General features: G+C 22.1%; 1 protein-coding gene across 1 annotated transcript; it reads right to left on the minus strand.

Annotated features, from left to right (window-relative positions):
* Nucleotides 1–1,896: 1,896 nt before the first annotated feature.
* On the minus strand, nucleotides 1,897–3,892 carry P175DRAFT_0486825 (putative MFS maltose transporter). The gene is made up of 5 exons (XM_040895646.1): nucleotides 3,663–3,892; nucleotides 3,306–3,563; nucleotides 3,005–3,253; nucleotides 2,652–2,955; nucleotides 1,897–2,597 (listed from the first exon to the last, which is right to left on the minus strand). The coding sequence occupies exons 1-5, from the start codon at nucleotides 3,855–3,857 to the stop codon at nucleotides 2,017–2,019; spliced, it is 1,587 nt and encodes a 528-aa protein (XP_040749353.1). The 5' UTR covers nucleotides 3,858–3,892; the 3' UTR covers nucleotides 1,897–2,016.
* Between the last annotated feature and the right edge of the window lie 19,602 nt (nucleotides 3,893–23,494).

Consider the following 23,494-nt stretch of genomic DNA (forward strand, 5'->3'; position numbering starts at 1 on the left):
TATTTATATATCATACATCCGTATGAAAGCGAGAGAATAAACTCCCGACACATTCTACCGTCATTCTATCTACTCCAACATGCAGATGCAGGTACTCCATCCTTAGTCCTAACTCTAGCTGGAATGCAGTCCACGTGTAGCTGTTATTCAGATATAGTTGGTGTGGGATAACTTCAGTTATGCTGCTGAAGATTATATTCAAGTCCGGTAAATGAAATTAAGCTAGCATACGCGTGTTAGTTGCTGCTATTCAGTTGGCCTGGGCATAACTAGTGCTTACAGTGTTGGCTTTTAGTTGGCATGAAGATGGATCTGCAGGATCAGAAGGATGAGGAGGGCCAGACTGAGGATAATTAAACTTCGGCACGTTGAGTTTACTTTCATCTAGTTGGCCTGAAGGGCAGTCATGTTATGCATGCGAAGGTAGAGCGAAGACAGAGTGAACTCTGTTTACAATTTGCAATATTCCGACAGGAATACAGGGTATATACATGTTGAGATATCATCGACAGCCGGCCAGCAGCCGCTCTTCAAGCCATTGACACTTTGTGGATTTGCTTGTTTTTCGTAGAGCAACATTTTCTTCTTTAAATCAAGGAAACTGGGATCAGCAGGGTCCTAGCGAACGAATTGCAAAGAAGGTTTATTAACCCATTAGGAACTAGTCAGGGAAGGATGGAAACATTCCACTGCCACATCCTGTGCCGTTAGCCGGGATTTGGAGTAAAGTAAACATCGATATTCGGTAACTCCGTGGACCTCCGTCCAACTGCCCCCAAGGTGCCGATACTCCAACGGACCCCTTGGGATATTATTTTATCCCAAAGTTCTAAGCATATTAGCCAATGCTTGACTTCCCCTTGGAAGCCGCTCTTGCCCTGCTCTCCTGCATTCATAAGAATCATGGAACATTGATCAGGCCATTGATTGCTAGTCGTGGTCAGATTAATGATATAACTAAGGATGATTATCCTCAATTATATGCTTAGCATTGTTCTTGGTTACTCGTGGTTAATTTCAGTTATGAGTTTCTCTACATTTCTATATTCCTATTCTAAGTTGTTAAGCACTATAGATTATACCTACAGTATATTTACCTATTATATTTAGCTCTACCTTCATTTAATTGAAGGTGTTACCAGGTAGGACAGAACCTTTAATAGATTGGTGAGTATCCATCCCACAACATTGTCGAGCTGATGGGACTTGAGGGTTAGACGCCGGCCATTTAGAGTAGTTATCAAAACACTATCTTTATAACACATACTCCCTAGGTTGTGTTATATTGTATTATATTATGAAGTGATTACCATACCATCTTTAGTAATGTCATATCTTACTTCAACCTTCTTCTTATCTCTCCATGTATCATGTATCATGACAAGGGTACATTTATATAGGTAGCACTGGGCTGGCAGGTACAATGCTGGCAAATGGCAACTCACTACTAACTAGCTCAGCCATAAAAAAACCTAGCAGAGATATGGAAAATTCCTCTATTGTTTTTTATCTTATCAGTTGCGCGGCTTTGGTGCTCCTGAGTCATTTGAGAAGTTAATTCTCTATGCCTTTGAGCGCCTTACTAGAGAACATCTCCATTCTCCATTTATCCGAGGTTTCCTAAAATTAGAACAGTAAGTAAAAACATATTCTGAAATCAAGCTGATTTGGAATAGCTAGGTACACAACTAAATGTGAGCAGAGCCTAGCACAGGGATACGATATATAGCTACGAGTTACTGCTGGTAGATTTGTGTGTGGGTACTATCTTTCCTGAGCTTCAGACTTCAAGAAAATTTCCAAGACAATAATAGTTCATCACCACACGTTTGCCTACTAAAATACCACAGTAGGTTAGTGTAGATGGAGTTAAAGTGTCCATCACATAGTGGCTGGCCTGTAATGCATAGTGAACCAATTGGCAACAAGCTAAATAATCTTCGAAAATATATATTCTCAGCTATTATACTACAAAACCTGACAAATTGTTCCATCCCTCTTGTCAATCACCATACCTTATTCGTTATCCCTAACGTCAATAACGGTGGACTTGAACTTCCTGGCAGGAACCTTGCGATTGAACAAAATGTCGCTTTCGCGGTACGAGCGGTCTTTAAGCTCCGGAAGAAAGAAGTAGGCCATCACCCAGCAGACACAAGCAGTGCCTCCCCAAACGTAGCCACACTTGCCTGCGAGGTTCCATCCTGTTGTGTTAAGCATCTTTGAAGCTAGATAGATCATGGGAATCTCCGCGATATAGTAGGCGGCTCGACCAACTGCGGTACTCAGGGAGCGCAGACGGACCGAGGACGTCTCGGAAATGACGGTGTATGAGATTGGACCCATAGCTCCGGCAAAAACAAACGAGATGATAACGCCTAGACATGCCTGAGCGTAGTTAGTCTGGTGGTTCTGGGGGACAGAGGCAATGATGCCTAGAATAAAGAGAAGAGTGATGTTGGTAGCTGTGCCCCAGAGATATATGGTTCGACGACCGAACCAGGCACTCAGAAACCAAGAGCCTGCGTTGGCGACAAACTGAAGACATGAGTTGATTAGATTGAGTTGGAAAGCGCGGCTGTGCGGGATCCCAGCTTCTAAGCGGGGGGTCAGCCATCCGTGCTCGAAAGTTATCAAAGAGAGCTACTCACGCTCGAAGAAGTAGGTTGCCTGGTTGGCAATCAAGTTACCCGCAAAATTTTGTGATGCGTACATCAAGCAGGTGATAATTGTTCGCCTTAAATCGGTACCCTTAACAAGATCGAAGAGGGTAGGGGCACTGCCCATTTGAGCTTCAATCTCAACAGTTCGCTCAATCATAGCAAGTGACTGCTGAGCATTCTGTGATTTACTACCCAGTCGCTTGATAGAGTGAAGGGCCTCCTCCTTGCGTCCATGACGAATAAGCCACCAGGGAGATTCGGGTGCAAGGAAAACGAGAATTAGGAGAGGGGTCTAGGCGAGTCAGCTCCCGTAGGTACGAGATCTAAAAGGGTGGACTTACGGGGAAGATCCACTGCAAGGCAAGTGGTGCTCGCCAAGCCCACTGATCCATTCGATTATTGTAGCCCAGGGAAGCGGCGGCGACAATGATTGAACCGATGGACCAGCTCATTTGTAGCGTAGCCGTACAGGCACCACGAAGAGCGAGAGGAACAACCTCACTGGCATAGGCGGGGGAGTTCGCAATGAAAAGTCCCCAGGGGACACCTTCAAACGCTTGTCCGATCACAAGGACGGCGAGGGAGTCAGCCTAAGTAGATTGAGTTAGGTGTCAAGCTCAACAACGCAGCCGATTTACTTACAAAGAAGGAAATGAAAATGGTGGCGTTCATAAGAATCAGGGCCAAGATGGTAGTCCAGCGATAGCCAATACGGTTGGTGATGGGCCCGGCCAAAAAGACACCGACGAAAGCACCGCATTGACCAGCTTGGAAGAGGGCACTCTGCCATCTGGTTGGGATGGTATATTCATTTGGACCAGTAGGAACACCGTATTTCTTTTGGAATGCAGAAAGCGCGACAAAGTTGCTGTTGAGAAACATGTCAAATGACTCCATGACCTTTTTGACATCAGTTGTTACTCGGCGCAAGAAGGGTGAATTTCGGTGACGCAGGTCTGTGAGAGTAGAGGTGGACTAGCTGCAGGTAAATAGACTTACAATAGTAAAGCACATAGTGAACGCCCAGAAGCAAGCCCAGGGATGGGTCTTGACACTTTCCCATACTCCCATTTCATGCTCGCGGTTCTCGCCATCAAAGGCATCATTCATGAGATCTGTGTTTTTCAAGATCTCGGCATGATCAACGTCAACATGGTGCGACTCATCCTTTGGCTCAATGCTACCTGACGACATCTTGGGATTTCTTGCTATGTTACAAAATGTAGACGGGATGGAAACTGGAGCAAAAAGGGGAAAAGAGAGCGGGCTGGGATTATATATTTCACCCCATATATATTTGTTTGTGAATTTTAGCCCCGGACGCTCAGTCCCCAATGTAATGGGGAAACCTGGGGTGGCAACCATGGCGTCCATGATACCTACTCCTCATTCCAGTAATCCCACCAGTCATAGGAGGGGGTTTAGTTCAAAGTGACTAAAAGCGTCTATAATGTAAGCACGCTTTATCCGTTCGGGAAATTCTCCGTGGAGGCTTCTTATTCTTACCTGATCTGTGCAGTGGCAGGGCCAGACACCGATTCTCTGATTCTTGTGAGAGGGGAAAAGAATCCATCTGTTGGAGTAATTAGAACCCACACAAAATAAAGTCAACAAGACTCTACAGCAATTATTCTCACTTTTTTACAATGTCAGAGCCTGATTGATATGGGCCTACTCGAAGTTGTAGGTAGTGGTCAAGAATTTCCCCGCGCCTCGGGCCGCGTCGACCGATGTGATTTTCTGGGGCAACGGGAAAGCTTATCTTGTGGTCCAGGGGCCTCGGGGAACACGGGATAGCGGTCTTGGATAATTGCTTATAGGGGCTAATATTGTATTTATTGCTTGATTTTATGACACAGAGGAATACTAGAAATCTTTTCTTGTATAGATAGCATATTCTAGTTTAGTTTAGTGTATCAGAGTAGTCTATCCTGTGACAAGTATCAGTAGTTAGTTAACTAATGCATTCCACCAGTGATCTGGACACCCCTACCTATTTTGACCATGTTCAGAAAGCTTGAAGCTATCCCTAACCACCAAAACACGTGTAATTTCAGCAAATCTAATTATTTGGACATGTAGGACATCTAGTTCTACCAGGCCCTGCTATTCATCTACTCTATGGAGTACTCGTGTCAGGGTGCAGGGTCGGACTCATGTATTCATTGACTAGGAGCTAACCAGACAGAACAGGCAGAATAGCAGGTACTAGGTAATAGATAAGATATAGCTTAAAAAACTATAATAAGATTAGGAATAATATTATTTAAATATAAGAATAAAAATAAATAATTAGAATAAAATTTTAATAAATAAATATTATAATTTTATATAATAATAATATTCTTTTTCTTAAAATTAAGTTTTATTAAAATCTAGAAAGAAAGTAGCTAGAGCTTCTTAAAATAATAAAAATAGTAATTATTTATTAATTAATAAGTATTTTTTAGATATTTAATAAGTTTTTTAATTAAATTATTATATTTAATTTATTTAATAATATATTATAACTTAAATTTATTATAGTTTTAAAATTTATTAAAAATTAAGAATTTTTTTAATTTTTTAATTTTAATAAATAATAATAAATTTAGATATTAATTAAATAAAGAATTTGTCACAGCGTAGCTATGGACATCCAGATACTAGAGACAGTAGATTAAGAATCACATGCTAGCGCAGATACTAGTATGTAACCTATAGTAGAGACTTATTTAAAGTTCTTAATCCTAATTATTATATAGTTTTTGAAGTTATATTCTTATTTTAATCTAATCCTAATATATTAGACCTATATATAAATAGCATAAATATATACTCTATTATTAGCTATACTTATTACTAGCCTGCCTACTATAATATTATATAGCTCCTATCCTAGGTATAACTATTACTAGTATATTAGAATAACCTAAACTACCCCTTATTATAGACTTAGTTAAGAAGTTCATAAGCTATATTACTAATAATCTTATTATCTAGATTATCTGTCTTAGGTCCTATAATAATTATACTAATTCTCTAGAGAAGGAGATTTATACTGTAATAGTGTGAAGCTATTATACTTATTTACTAGGATTCTACCTAGACTGTCCACCTTTATTCCTATATTTAAGCTATATTATTCCTAATCCTATTATAGCTCTTCAAGCTATGTCCTATTTATTATTTAATACCTGCTATTTTACTATTCTATCTAATTAGCTTCTAGTTAATAAATATCTAAATCTAACTTTATACTCTAATATTATATAGCTTTATTTTATTAAGAATTAATTATTACTATTATACCTACCTTACTATCTATATTATTTAAAAATATAAAGGCTCTTTTATATAATACTCCTAATAAATTAAGATAATATATTACTAAGATATATTAATTTTCTATTACTACTATAGAAGAATTTTATAAATTATTTATCTTATACTTTATTATTATTAACCTATATATTATTAATACTAGCCTCCTTAATTATATTTAATAAAAAAATATTATAATTAAGTACTAAAAAATATAAGTTAAAAAAGCTTAATAAAAATTATTTAAAATACTTATTTAAAATAATATATTTTTTAATTTATTATTTTTTTTTTAAAAAAAATATTAATATTATTATTCTTTTTATTATTATTATTATTCTTACTATATTTATTTTTATTACTTAAATCTTTAAATAATTTCCTAATCTTAATAAGTTTAATAATTAATAAAATAACCTAAGATACTTTATTTCTTAAATTTATTAAAAAATAATTATAAACTTTAATTATTTTCTAATCCTAAATAATTAAATAACTTATATAACTAGTTACCTTAAAAAAACTTCTTATACTTAAATCTTATTATATATTTAAAATAGAATCTATATGTCATGGCAGGCAGGCTGGCAGTAGGTGTAGCTAATAGTAGGGTATATATTCAGGCTATCTATGTATAGGTCTAATAAGTAAAGATTAGGTTAGGATAAGAATATAGCTTAAAAAGCTATAATAAAATTATAAGTAATATAATTTAAATATAGGAATAAAAATAGATAATTAAAGTAGAATCTTAATTAAATAAGTATATAATTATATTATAATAATATTTTCTTTCTTAAATTAAACTTTAATAAAGTATTTCTAAGATCTAGATTTTCTAGAATAATAATAATAAAAAATAATAATATATTTAATAATATTCTCTAAATAGCTAGTAAAAATTTTAATAATAATAAAATATTTAATTTATTTAATAATATACTTTAAATATAAGTAATTACTTTAATTATAATAATTTTAGTAAAAGTTAATTATTTCTTTAATCTTTTCTTTCTTAATATTATTAATTTTAATATATAAGGATTTAATTTTCTCTTATCTAAATAATAAATCTTTAGTAATTAAATATAATAATTTAATATAAAATACTACATATATTTTTATATTCTTAAGTAGGTCTAATTTATAAGTATAAGGGCTAATAATCTTCCTAATAAGAAAAAGGCCTAGATTTTTCTAGTTTAATTTTTTTTAGAGATATAGGATTATAATATTCTTAATATTTAATTAGATTAATTAGCCCTTAATATAATATCTAATAAAGTAATATTTCTAGTTAGTATAGTATTTATAGTAAGTTTAAATAATAACTATAATAATATAATAATATTCTTATATTTATTTTATAATTAGAGTAAATTAGTAAGTATTATAGGTTTATAAATAATAATTAAGTAGAATAAGCTTAAACTTTATATAAAGGTTAAAATTATATAGAGTAAAGAATAAGAAATATCTAGTAATTTTAAAAATTAATATTATTAATAATAAATTTTATTATAAATAACTATTTAGCCTAATTATTTTATAAATAATTAATATAGATCTATAAATATTATTCTAAAATAATATTTATATATTTAATTTACTTATTAATTTTAGAATAATAGATAATAAATAAAAATAATCTTATTTTTAGAATATAGTTTAAGTATATCTAGAATACTAATATAAATTAGAATCCTTAATTAAATATAATAGACTTAAGAAATCTATAAAATTTCTAAATATAATCTTAAAATAAGTAAGTAGCTCTCTTAATATTATAAATATTATTATAAGAAATATAATATTAAAACTTTATTAATTAATTAATTACTACTATAATAGTATTAAAGCCTAGGCTTTAAGATAGATATATAATAAAATTAATAAAAATATCTTTTTAAGAATCTTTAAGTATAAATAAGAAATAAAAAATATTTTAATACTTATTTTAATAAAATATAAATTATTTATAAATATAGTAATTATAAATTTATTATTTTATAAATATAGTAATTATAAATTTATTATTTTATAAATTATAATATTTTAGATTAGTAATATAATCTTAATAATAATTTATAAATTTTTAATCTATTTTAATAATTAATAATTATATTTTTATAATATTTATATATTAATTTTATTTTTAATTTTTTTATATTAGGAATATATAATTAATTATAATAAAATAGAAATCTAATATAATAAGTATATTTAAATAATATAATTAATAAATAATAATTATAACTCTTTTCTAGATTTTTTAAAATATTATTAGAAACTAGATCTTATTTATAATCTCTATCTAAATACTTTCTTAATTATTTAGAAAGCTAGATAACTTTTTTTTCTTTAGATTTAAATAGCTAGAAGTATACTAATTTCCTTCTAGTAATAGATTAGAGCTAGATTAATTATAGTATTTACTAGTTTTATGATAAGAGGTTGTCAAACTATGATGGTAGAAAGTTGACCGAAATGGATTCAATTGGGTCTAACTAGGAGATAGAGAGAAGGAGAGATGCTTGGAGGAAGTATGGAGATCTAGAAGGAAATAGTGGCCTAAATACACTAAGTAGTTATATGTTGCTATTTACTTAATAATAGTACTGGTTATATTTACTAAGTATAGTACTCTAATACACCCCCCTTAATAATATATCTATTATATAAAGCTATTTAGAGTCTATCTCTAACCTATTAAAACCTAATCTCTTAATAAATTTATTAAATTTTATAATTAGTAGTATCTTAGTAAGCCTATCTATAATATTATTCTATCTATTAATTATTTATAATTAAATTCTACTATTTTTAATTATCTTTTTTATAAAAAAGTAGTAAATATCTATCTAGTAGAGTATAAATATATAATTTAGCTTCTTTATTAAAATAATAGTATTAGTAAAATTAGTATATAAAGATATAATATCTTTTATAAATTTTTCTAATCTAATAGCTATATATAGTTTTTATAGTTATATAGCTAGTTTTATTACTATATCTTATATAATAAATTCAGTAATAATTAAATTTAGAGTAACTAGTAATTACTTTACTAATCTCTATATAATTAATACTCTAAATATAAAAAATATAAAGTCTTTTATTAACTTTTTATTTTTATAATCTATATAAGAGGTATTAATATATATATATAATAGATTATTTAAATAACTTAAGACTATTATATAGTTTAAAGTCTTTTTTAAATATTAAAATACCTATTTAACTACTTTATAATCTGACTTGGTAGGTGTCACGGCGCGAAGCTGTAGTACCTATCTAGTTAGATTCTGCCTTGACTATCTGCCCTTATTCCTATATTTAAGCCATGTTATTCCTAATCTTATTATAGTTCTTTAAGCTATATTCTATTTATTATCTAATATTTATTATTTTACTATTCTATCTAGTTAACTCTTAATTAATAAATATCTAAATCTAACTTTATATCCTAATATTATATAGCTCCTCTTTACTAAGAGTTAATTACTACTATTATACCTATCTTATTATTTATATTACTTAAAAATATAGAAATCCTTTTATATAATATTCTTAATAAATTAAGATAATATATTATTAAAATATATTAATTCTTTATTATTATTATAAAAAAATTCTATAAATTATTTATTTTATATTTTATTATTAGTAATTTTTTTAATTATATTTAATAAAAAAATAATATAATTAAATATTAAAAAATATAAGCTAAAGAAATTTAATAAAAATTATTTAAAATATTTACTTAAAATAATATATTTTTTTAATTATTATTTTCTTCTAGAAAAAATACTAATATTACTATTTTTTTTATTATTATTATTATTTTTATTATATTTATTCTTATTACTTAAATCTTTAAATAATTTCTTAATCTTAATAAGTTTAATAATTAATAAAGTAACTTAAGATACTTTACTTTTTAAATTTATTAAAAAATAATTATAAATCTTAATTATTTTCTAATCTTAAATAATAAAATAACTTATATAATTAATTATTTTAAAGAAATCTTATATACTTAAATCTTATTATATATTTAAAATAAAATTTATAAATTAAATAATTATATTAAAATTTTAGAAATCTTAAAGAAAACTTTTAAAAACTTAAATTTAAAAATTAATATTTATATTAATTTATTTTATTTTTAATAAATTTATTATAAATTTAGTATTTTTTTTACTAAATTCTAATATCTTATATTAGAAAAGAATATAAATAAAAATATTTTATTTATAATTTTAAAATAAATTATTAATTAAGAATTTTAAAAATTATTAATATATTTTAAGACCTTATTATAAGATTATTATATTTTTATTAATTACTTATAAAATCTAAAAAATTATTATTATTATTATATAAGTACTATCCTACTTCTATTTATAAAGAATTTCTAGTCTTCCTAACCTATCTTAAAGGTAACTCCTATTATCTAAATTCCTATAAGCCTTATTAACCCTATTATTACTACTACTCTTATTAAAGACCTAATAGACTTATTTACTACCTACTACCTTAATTATTAAATCTAATACTTATATTACTATTATAATAATATTAATTATCTAATAAGTAACTACCTGCACCCTAACTAAAGACTAACTAGCTATATTTCTATATTTATTACTAAACTAGACTTATACTCTTTATTAATTAGAATCCTATTTATTAAATACTTCTTATCCCCTAAATTAGAAAATAGAGTATCTTTAATCTAAGCTATAATTAGGAATATTCCTAGTACTTTCTCTACTTATTAAAAGCTATAATAGCTAGAATAATAGTAAAGGAAGAAAATTACTAATTTAAATTAATAATTTTACTTATTAATCTAGAAATTTTTAATAAGATTTTATTAATTTTTATTATAATTAATTTTAAAACTAAAAATAAATATTTTATAGACTATAATTAAATTATAAATAATTAATTAGAAATATTATTATTAAGAAATCCTATTTTATTAAAAGAAATTAATAATAATTTAATAAAGTTTAACTATATTATTTATTTTATTTATTTAATTTAAAAAATTTATAATTATATTAAAAAAAATATTATTTTTTTTATAATCTAATTTATATACTTTTCTATTATTCTTAAATTATTCTAATTAAAGATTTATAATTTTTAAATTAGATTTATTAATTATATTATTTTATTTAAAAATTTTTATTATAAAAAATATTATAATATATTTCTAAAGTTTATAAAGATTTTAATATTATATAATATATTATTAAAAGCTTCTTTCTAATATCTTAATCTTTATTTTAAACTTTTAAAGAACTAAAATATTACTAAAGTCTTAATTACTATCTATACTATATATATTTACTATAGATACTAGATATTTATTATTATTATTATAAATATTAAAGCTACTTTAAATCTTATTATTATTATTAAATTTAAGCTATAAAAGTAATTACTCCCTAAATTTACTAAATTTTATAATATATTCTTATTAAAGGAGGCTAAATATTTACTATTCTACTAATCTAATAATAATAAGATTAAATTACTATCTAGAAAAATCTTACTATTTAAGAGCCTATATAATATATCTTAAGATAAACTAAAAATTTTAAAAAAATAGATTAAAAAAAATTTAAAAAAAGATTTTATTTATTTTAATTTCTTTTTTACTATATCCCCTATTCTATTTATAAAGAAATCTAGAGGAGGCTTATAATTTTATATAGATTATTAAGTCCTAAATATAATTATTATAAAAAATTATTATTTACTATTATTAATAAAAAAGATACTAAATAATTTAAAATAAATAAAATATTTCTTAAAAATTAATATTATCTTTACTTTTAATAATCTATAAATTAAAAAAGAATAAAAATACTTTATTATCTTTTAAATTTAATTAAGTCTATTTAAATTCTTAATAATATTATTTAAGTTTATTAGAACTCTAGTATTATTCTAGAGATTTATTAATAAAATCTTATATAATTATCTAGATATTTTCTATATTATATATCTAGATAATATTTTAATTTATAGCTAAACTTATACTAAATATACTTATTATATCTAATAAGTATTAGAATATCTATAAGTAATAAGACTTTATATTAAATTTAGTAAATATAAATTCTTTATATATAAGATAAAGTTTCTAGAACTAATTATAAGTAGAGATAGCTTCTAAATAGATTCTAATAAAGTAAAAATAATTATTAAGTAAGAAATATTAACTTATTTAACTAATATTTAAGCCTTTATTAACTTTAGGAACTTTTACTACTAATTTATTTATAATTTTTTAAAAATTATTGTCAGGGTGCAGAGCTGGATTCAGATATTCATTGACTAGGAGCTAACTAGATAGAATAGCAGAATAGTAGGTATTAGATAATAGATAGGATATAGTTTAAGGAGCTATAATAAGATTAAGAATAATATAGCTTAAATATAGGAATAAGAATAAATAATTAAGATAGAATCTAACTAGATAGATATTATAACTTTATATTATAATAATACCCCCTTCCTTAAGATTAAGCTTTATTAAAACTAGAAAGGAAGTAATTAGAACTTCTTAAAATAATAAAAGTAGTAATTATTTACTAGTTAGTAAATATTCTCTAGATACTTAATAAGTTCTTTAATTAGCTTATTATATTTAATTTATTTAATAATATATTATAACTTAAATTTACTATAATCTTAATAAACTTATTAAAAATTAAGAGTTTTTTTAACTTCTTATTTCTTTAATTCTTTAACTTTAATAAATAGTAGTAGATTAAGATATTAATTAAGTAAAAAATTATTAATAATAAAGTAAAATAAAAATATATTAAATATAAAATAGATTCTTATATTTTTAAATAATTTAAATTTATAAGTATATAAGTTAATAATCTTTTTAATATAATATAATCTAAAGTTTTTCTAGTCTAATTTCTTTTATAGGTAGAGTATTTAAATATTATAGGTATCTAGCTAGACTTCTTATCTTATAATATAATAATATATAGATTATTTTTAATAATTAGTTTATATTTTATAATAAACTTAAGTAAATAAAATCTTAATATAAATAAACTTATAAATCTTATATATAATATTAATAAATTTCTTAATATTTTTCTTAATAGGATAAATAATAAGGTAGCTTAATTTAAATCCTAATATTAAGTAAAATCTATAATTAACTATAAATAGTAATACTCTTATAAACTTAGAGTAAATAAAGTTAGTAGTAAATTTAATTATTAATAATTATTTAGATTAATTATCTTTAGTATTAGTATATTTAGTTTAATTATTAATTTTAAAATAATAAATAATAAATAGTAGGTTATAGATCTTTAGATAGAATATTAGGTATTTCTAAAAAATAGTAATAAACTAGATTTTATAATTTAATATAATTATTTTAAGGATACTATAGAGCTTCTAAATATATTTAAAATATAGATTAGTTATTCCTTTAGTATTAATTATTCTAATATAGGAAAGGAAGTACTTTATCTTTATTAAATAATTAATTATAATTAGGATAGTATTATAACTATTATTTAATAGTAAATATATAATAAAGTCTATACTTATATCTTACTAGATATATTTAAAAATTAATAAAAATCTTAATATTCCTTACTTTACTTCTTAAGAAGGAATAATTTAGTAGTAAAGATAATAATTCTAGATTTATTAATTAATATATTTATAAATTTTAGACTAGAAATATTTATATAATATTAATTTATATATTTTAATTTTTTTAGAATATCTAGTAATAAAATTTTTATAATAAAATTTTAATATTTTAACTTTTATTTTATTATAATTAAATATATAAAGTTAGTTTTAATATCTTAAGTATAAACTAGTATATTTATAATTAGCTAGTATAATATTAAGGTATCTTAATAAACTATTTTTTAAAATATTTAAAATAAACTAGAACTTCTTATTTTATAGATAAGCTTTATTAAATAATAATTATAATATTAGTAGTAAGGAGATTAGTTTATTAATAGTAGGTTATTTAATAAAGTATATTTAATATTAGTTATTAATATTTAGTCTTAGATTAGTAGTAATCTTAAGTAGTAAGTTTTTAAATTTTAGAATAATCTAGCTTTAATAAAGAAATTATTTATTTTTTTTCTTAAATAGGTCCTCTAACCTTCTAATTAGTATATTAGGCTTAGTATCTAACTTTCTAGGGTAGTAATATATTTAGAAGTTAAATTTTAATAAAAGTTTAGACTAGTAGACTTATTAATAGTTTAGTAATTTAATTAATATAAAATACTTTAAATTCTAGTAATTTATAATAATCTTTATAAGTAATAGAGTTTCTTTTAATTTAGAATATTATTTTTTAAAATAATAAATAATAACTAATAATTCTTTTGTTAGGGGGCAGAGTCGGATTCAGATATTCATTGACTAGGAGCTAACCAGACAGAATAGTAGAATAGCAAGTATCAGGTAATAGATAGGATATAGCTCAAAGAGCTATAATAGGATTAAGGATAATATGGCTTAAATATAGGAATAAGGGTGGATAGTTAAGGCAGAATCTAATTAAATAGATACTATAGCTTTATACTATGATAGTACCCCCCTTCTTAGGATTAAGCTTTATTAAGACTAGGAAGGAATTAGCTAGGGTTTCTTAAGATAATAAAGATAATAGTTATTTACTAATTAGTAAGTATTCTTTAAATATTTAGTAAGCTTTTTAGTTAACTTATTATATTTAATTTATTTAATAGTATATTATAGCTTAGATTTACTATAATTTTAATAAATTTATTAAAAATTAAGAACTTTCTTAACTTCTTATTTTTCTAATTCTTTTACTTTAATAAATAGTAATAAATTAGGATATTAACTAGATAAAGGATTATTAGTAGTAAGATAGAGTAAAAATATATTAAATATAGAATAGATTTTGGGGACTGTTAATGCCACACCCTGTATCGATCCAACCACACCCCTTCCCAATCATGCCACACCCCCTAACCTGATAATACCACACCTATTCATTACATGATAAAAATATTATATATAGAGTTAGATATCTATATTTAAATCTATTAAAATAAGTACCTATAAAAATAATAAAATATATATTATTTAAGTAATTCTAATCATATAAATTATTAGCTAATTAGAAACTAGTATTTAGAATTTATTTCTATGTAGTAGTATATCTTCTATACCCCTAGTTACCTCCCTGTTTTCTACATCTTCCACCACGTCTTCCGCGCTGCGAGGTTGCTGGCTCGGTTGCTAGATCAGTGGCCTGTAAGGTTGCTAGCTTAGTTACTAGATTAGTGGCCTGCAAGGTTGCTAGCTTGGTTACTAGATTAGTAGCCTGCGAGGTTGCTAGCTCAGTTACTAGATTAGTAGCCTGCGAGGTTGCTGGCTTGGTTACTAGATTAGTTGCTAGATTAGTAGCCTGCAAGGTTGCTAGCTATAAGTCTATTAAATATCATTACCCTAATTAAGAAGAAGAATACTAATTATTCTATTCTCTATAAATTAATAATCTCTCCTACCTTCTCTACTTTCTCTACCTTCTCTACCTTCTCTACCTCCTCTGCCTCTCTCACATCCCCCACAAGGCATCAAATTCTCCTGTGCTAGGACATATTCATAATAAGATAGCTCTCTTTAGGTAGACCTATTTATGTCGCCCTAGCTTACTAGCTAGCTTGCTATTAGGATATTTATTAAGCCTCTTAGATAGCCACGGGTCCTACAGACTACAGGATTAAGAACTAATAGCTATAGATTAATAAGAGGTAATAAGTTAATATCTATATAAAGCTACTAGTATTAATAAAAATAATAAATTTATAGAGGCTTGTTATAGTTAATATATTTCTTAATAATATAAATATAAGAGATCCCTATTATTTTCTTTATATTTCTATTATAGTCTAGATTATATAGAGTTTTATCAGGTCCTAGAAAGTATTCTTTAACCTTTATAATATAGCTAAGTATAAATAAAGAGATCTAATTTAATATAATTTAGAATAAGGAGTCTCTTATAAATTATAATAAATACTTTACCTTATTATTATTATAGATTTATTATATTTTAATATATTATCTTATTATAATATATTTAAAGAATTACTATATTTTTAAGAAATTATTTATAGAAATCTAAAGCTCTTACTTAAGTATTTAATAATCTAACTTATTATAAGAAATTATTATCTATATAAGGTATATATAATCTATAAGATAATAAAATAAAAAGTAATATTAAATCTTATTATTTAATTATTTATTAATAATATATTTTATAGATTCTTACTAGATCTTATTACTATATATAATTTTAAAATTACTAATTATTAAGTCTCTTTTCTTCTTAGTTTTTATATATATAATTATATTAAATAATATCTAGAAAACTTTTTATTATTAGTTAATATAATTCTTATATTCCTTATTATTCTTTCTTATCTTTATTATATTATTACTATAGATTTCCTATATAATTTAACTAGTAAGAATAGGTTATATCTTTATAAAAATATTCTAATAAATATACTATATATAGATTAAATTATATATAAATAAAAAGACCTTATAAATTATATTTATTAAGGTACCTTCCTTATTAGTAATAATAATTATAAGAAGGATAATATCTACCTATTAAAGAATCTTAAATAAATAATTTAGAAAGTATTTATAACTTTTCTATTTCTTATTAGAGATAAATCTAAACCTAGTATAAAAAGTCTTATTATAGGTAATTAATCTAATAATATCTAATAATAGTATCTTATATTAATTTATATAATATATATAATCTATAAATAAAATTATTAAATAATATTATAGGAGTTATAGAAAAATTTTATAAATATAAAATATTATTATTATAATATTTAATTTATTTATTTTATATATTATTATTTAGTTACTAGTTTCTAGAATAATAAAAAAAAATATCTAGATAGAGATTTTATTATTAAGAAACTTATTTTATAACTTTTACTTTTAATTATAGATATTATAATCCTTTATAATATAATTAGAGTTATTCTTATATAATATAGAAAGAATTTTACTTATTAATAAATTAATATTAAGATAAGACTTAATATTAGTTTCTTTCTTTATTATTTTATAATAGTAAAGCTTTATATATATTAAATAAAAAGTAAGATTATAATTATATAAAATATTCTTAATCTTAAAATATTATATTTTATTATTAAATCTAAATTTTAAATATACTTTATATAAGTACTTTATAAGTTAAGTCTTTTTTTTTTAAGAGTACTCTTCTTTATTAATTTAATTCTAGTATTCCCCCCTATAGCTATAATATAGATAGATTAAGTATATCTCCTTCTTTCTATTAATTTTATGTTATTTTAATTACTTAGTGGTCAAGATATATCCTTATTATATAGTAAATAAATTAAGAAACTTTATAGCTGCTAGTTAGGATAAGAAGGTTTAATCAGTTAGTAGAGGAAGTAACTAAGGCCTGACCTTACCAGCATCCTTGCCATTATCTAAGCTCTTGTATCCAACAAGATTAGGTAGTATTTTAGTAGTCTGCGTGGTCTACATGTATTTAATATAGTTATTAATACTATAACACGCATAATAATAGTAATACCTTATAAAATTACCCTAATACTAAACTATATATAGTAAGAAAAAAAATCATGTGATAAATAAGTATGGCATTATTAGGTTAGGGGGTATGGCATGATTAGGAAGGGGTGTGGTTAGATCAATACAGGGTGTGGTATTAATAGTCCCCTAGATTTTTATACTTTTAAGTAATTTAAATTTATAAGTATATAGGCTAATAATCTTCTTAATATAATATAATTTAAAGTTCTTTTAATTTAATTTCTTCTATAGGTAGAGTATTTAAATATTATAGATATTTAGTTAGACTTCTTACCCTATAATATAGTAATATATAAATTATTTTTAATAATTAGTTTATATTTTATAACAGGCTTAAGTAGATAGAATCTTAATATAAATAAACTTATAAATCTTATATATAGTATTAGTAAATTTCTTAGTATCTTTCTTAATACAATAAATAATAGAGTAGCTTAATTTAAATCCTAATATTAGATAAAATCTATAATTAATTATAAATAGTAATATTCCTATAAACTTAGAGTAAATAGAGTTAGTAATAAATTTAGTTATTAGTAATTATTTAAACTAATTATTTTATAAATATAATATATATACTTATAAGTATTATCTTAAGATAATATTAGTATATTTAATTTAATTATTAGTCTTAAAATAATAAGTAATAAATAATAAATTATAGATTTTTAAGTAGGATATTAAATATTTTTAAAAAGTAATAATAAACTAGACTCTATAATTTAATATAATTATTTTAGGGATACTATAGAGCTTCTAGATATATTTAAGATATAAATTAGCTATTTCTTTAGTATTAATTATTTTAATATAGGAGAGAAAGTACTTTATCTTTATTAAATAATTAATTATAATTAGGATAGTATTATAGCTATTACTTAATAATAAATATATAATAAAGTCTATACTTATATCTTACTAGATATATTTAGAAATAAGTAAGAATCTTAATACTTCTTACTTTATTTCTTAAAAAAAAATAATTTAATAGTAAAAATAATAGTTCTAGATCTATTAATTAATATACTTATAAATCTTAGACTAGAAATATTTATATAATATTAGTTTATATATTTTAGTTCTTTTAGAATATCTAGTAGTAAGATTTTTATAATAAAATTTTAATATTTTAACTTTTATCTTATTATAATTAGATATATAAAGTTAGTCTTAATATCTTAAGTATAAACTAGTATATCTATAATTAGCTAGTATAATATTAGAATATCTTAATAGACTATTCTTTAAAGTATTTAAAATAAACTAGAACTTCTTATCTTATAGATAACCTCTATTAAATAGTAATTATAGTATTAGTAGTAGGAAGATTAGTTTATTAATAATAAATTATTTAGTAAAGTATACTTAATATTAGCTATTAATATTTAATCTTAAATTACTAATAGTTTTAGGTAATAGATTTTTAGATTTTAGAATAATCTAGCTCTAATAAAGAAGTTATTTATTCTTCTCTTTAAATAGATCCTCTAACCTCCTAGTTAGTATATTAAGCTTAGTACCTAACTTTCCAGGGCAGTAATATATTTAGAAGTTAAATCTTAATAAAAATTTAAACTAGCAGGCTTATTAATAATTTAATAGCTTAATTAATATAAAATACTCTAGATTCTAATAATCTATAATAACCTTTATAAGTAATAAAGTCCTTTCTAATTTAAGATACTATTCTTTAAAATAATAAATAATAACTAATAATTCTTTATTATAAATCTTATAATTATATTCTATTATAAAATATTTTTTAAAAAAAAATATAATAGAATATAATATATTTTTATTATTATATTATAATAGTATTCTAGCAAATATATAATTAAAAGTATTAATTTCTAGAATTATATTCTTTAACTAGTTAAAAAATTTTAATATTAGAATATTTATAAAAATAATTTTTAATTATTTAAATATTTCTTAATAGATAAATATCTAATTAAAGTTAATATTCTTCTTAATTAAATTAATTAATAATTTAATAATTTTTAAAAAATTATAAATAAATTAGTAGTAAAAGTTTCTAAAGCTAATAAAGATTTAAATATTAATTAGATAAATTAGTATTTCTTATTTAATAATTATTTTTACTTTATTAAGATCTATTTAAAAGCTATCTTTATCTATAATTAATTCTAGGAACTTTATCTCGTGTATAAAGAATTTATATTTACTAAATTTAATATAAAGTCCTATTACTTATAGATATTCTAATATTTATTAGATATAATAAATATATTTAGTATAGATTTAGCTATAAATTAGAATATTATTTAAATATATAATATAGAAGATATCTAGATAATTATATAAGACTTTATTAATAAATCTCTAGAATAATACTAGAGCTCTAGTAAGCCTAAATAATATTATTAAGGATTTAAATAAATTTAATTAAGTTTAAAAAATAGTAAGGTATTCTTATTCTTTCTTAATCTATAGATTATTAAAAGTAGAAATAATATTAATTTTTAAGAAATATTTTATTTCTTTTAAGTTATTTAATATCTTTTTTATTAATAATAATAAGTAATAATCTTTTATAATAATTATATTTAGGATTTAATAATTTATATAGAATTATAAGTCTTCTTTAAGTTTTTTTATAAATAAAATAAAGAATATAGTAGGAGAGAAACTAAAATAAATAAAATCTTTTTTTAAATTTTTTTTAATCTATTTCTTTAAAATTTTTAGTTTATCTTAAGATATATTATATAGGCTTTTAAAAGGTAGGATTTTTCTAGGTAATAATTTAATCTTATAATTATTAGGTTAGTAAAATAGTAGGTACTTAGCCTCCTTTAATAAGAATATATTATAGAACTTAGTAAATTTAGAGAGTAGTTACTCTTATAATTTAGATTTAGTAATAATAATAGGATTTAGAGTAACTTTAATATTAATAATAATAATAATAAATATCTAGTATCTATAATAAGTATATATAATATAGGTAGTAATTAAAATTCTAATAATATTTTAATTCTTTAAAAATTTAAGATAGAAGTTAAGATATTAGAAAGAAATTTTTAATAATATATTATATAATACTAAAATCTTTATAAATTTTAAAAATATATTATAATATTTCCTATAATAAGAATTTTTAAATAAAATAATATAATTAATAAATTTAATCTAGAGATTATAAATCTTTAATTAAGATAAGCTAAAAATAATAAAAAAATATATAAATTAAATTATAAGAAAAATAATATCTTTTTTAGTATAATTATAAATTTTTTAAATTAAATAAATAAAATAAATAATATAATTAAACTTTACTAGAGTACTATTAAATCCCTTTAATAAAATAAGATTCTTTAATAATAATATCTCTAGTTAGTTATTTATAGTCTAATTATAATTTATAAAATATTTATCTTTAATTCTAGAATTAATTATAATAAAAGTTAGTAAAATCTTATTAAAGATTTTTAGATTAATAAGTAAGATTATTAATTTAGATTAGTAATTTTTCTCTTTTACTATTATTCTAGCTATTATAGCCTTTAATAAGTAGAAGAAGTACTAGGGATATCCTTAATTATAGCTTAGATTAGGAATACTTTATTTTCTAATTTAGGGGATGTAGAGTATTTAGCAGGCAAGATTCTAGTTAATAGAGGGTATAAATCTAGTTTAGTAATAAATATAGAGATATAGCTAGTTAGTCTTTAGTTAGAGTATAAGTAGCTACCTACTAGATAGTTAGTATTACTATAGTAGTAATATAGATATTAGGTTTAATAATTAAGATAATAAGTAATAAATAGATTTATTAAGTCTTTAGTAGGAGTAATAGTAATAATAGGATTAATAGAGATTATAAGAATTTAAGTAGTAGAAGTTAATTTTAAAATAAGTTAGAAAAGCTAGAAATTCTTTATAAATAAGAGTAGAGTAGTACTTATATAATAATAATAATAATTTTTTAGATTTTATAAATAATTAATAAAATTATAATATTATAATAAGGCCTTAAAATATATTAATATTTTTTAAAATTCTTAATTAATAATTTATTTTAGAATTATAAATAAGATATCTTTATTTATATTTCTTTCTAATATAAGATATTAAAATTTAATAAAGAAAATATTAAATTTATAATAAATTTATTAAAGATAAAATAAATTAGTATAAATATTAATTTTTAAATTTAAATTTTTAAAAACTTTCTCTAAAATTTCTAAAATTTTAATATAATTACTTAATTTATAAATTCTATTTTAAATATATAATAAGATTTAAGTATATAGAATTTTTTTAAGATAACTAGTTATATAAGTTATTCTATTATTCAGGATTAAGAAATAGTTAAAATTTATAATTATTTTTTAGTAGATTTAAGAAATAAAGTATCTTAAATTATTTTATTAGCTATTAAACTTATTAGGATTAAGAAGTTATTTAGAGATTTAGATAATAAAAATAAATATAATAAGAATAGTAATAATAATAAGGAGGATAGTAATATTAGTATCTTTTTTAAAAAAAAATAATAATTAAAAAAGTATATTATTCTAAATAAGTACTTTAAATAATACTTATTAAATTTCTTTAGCTTATATCTTCTAGTACTTAATTATACTATCTTTTTATTAAATATAATTAAAAAGATTAGTAATAGTAGAGTATAGAATAAATAATTTATAGAATTTTTTTATAATAGTAGTAAAAAATTAGTATATTTTAGTAATATACTATCTTAATTTATTAAGGATATTATATAGGAGGGTTTCTATATTTTTAGGTAATATAAGTAATAAGATAGATATAATAGTAATAATTAACTTCTAGTAAAGAGGAGCTATATAATATTAGGGAATAAAGTTAGATTTAGATATTTATTAACTAGAAGTTAACTAGATAGAATAGTAGAATAGTAAGTATTAGATAATAGATAAGATATAGCTTGAAGAGCTATAATAGGATTAAGGATAATATAGCTTAAATATAGGAATAAGGGTGGACAGTCAAGGCAGAATCTAACTAGATAGGTACTACAGCTTCGCGCCATGATATCTTTATTATAAATCTTATAATTATATTCTATTATAGAATATTTTTTCAAGAAAAATATAATAAAATATAATATATTTTTATTATTATATTATAATAATACTCTAATAAATATATAATTAAAAATATTAATTTCTAGAATTATATTTTTTAACTAGTTAAAAAATTTTAATATTAGAATATTTATAAAAGCAGCTTTTAATTATTTAAATATTTTTTAATAAATAAGTATCTAGTTAAAGTTAATATCTTTCTTAATTAGGTTAACTAATAGTCTAATAATTCTTAAAAAATTATAGATAAATTAGTAATAAAAGTTTCTAAAATTAATAAAAGCTTAAATATTAATTAAATAGATTAATATTTCTTACTTAATAATTATTTTTACTTTATTAAAGTTTATTTAGAAGTTATCTCTATTTATAATTAATTTTAGGAATTTTATCTTATATATAAAGAATTTATATTTACTAAATTTAGTATAAAGTTTTACTACTTATAGGTATTTTAATACTTATTAGATATAATAAATATATTTAGTATAAATTTAATTATAAATTAGAATATTATCTAGATATATAATATAGAAGATATTTAGATAATTATATAAAATTTTATTAATAAATCTCTAGAATAATACTAGGGCTCTAGTAAGCCTAAATAATATTATTAAGAATTTAAATAAGCCTAACTAAATTTAAAAAATAATAAGATATTTTTATTCTTTCTTAATTTATAGATTATTAAAAGTAAAAATAATATTAATTTTTAAGAAATATTTTATCTCTTTTAGATTATTTAGTATC

The sequence above is a fragment of the Aspergillus ochraceoroseus genome (genome assembly GCF_002846915.1).
Source record: "Aspergillus ochraceoroseus IBT 24754 chromosome Unknown P175scaffold_9, whole genome shotgun sequence".
NCBI classification, from domain to species: Eukaryota; Fungi; Ascomycota; class Eurotiomycetes; order Eurotiales; family Aspergillaceae; genus Aspergillus; species Aspergillus ochraceoroseus.

What these genes read in the sequence shown, in the direction of transcription:
- P175DRAFT_0486825 (XM_040895646.1), bottom strand. Translation starts at nt 3,857, where the DNA reads ATGTCGTCAGGTAGCATTGAGCCAAAGGATGAGTCGCACCATGTTGAC. An exon ending in TCACTATGTGCTTTACTATT is followed by an intron (nt 3,564 to 3,662) that starts GTAAGTCTATTT and finishes GATGTCAAAAAG; the next exon opens with GTCATGGAGTCATTTGACAT. An exon ending in CCATTTTCATTTCCTTCTTT is followed by an intron (nt 3,254 to 3,305) that starts GTAAGTAAATCG and finishes CAATCTACTTAG; the next exon opens with GCTGACTCCCTCGCCGTCCT.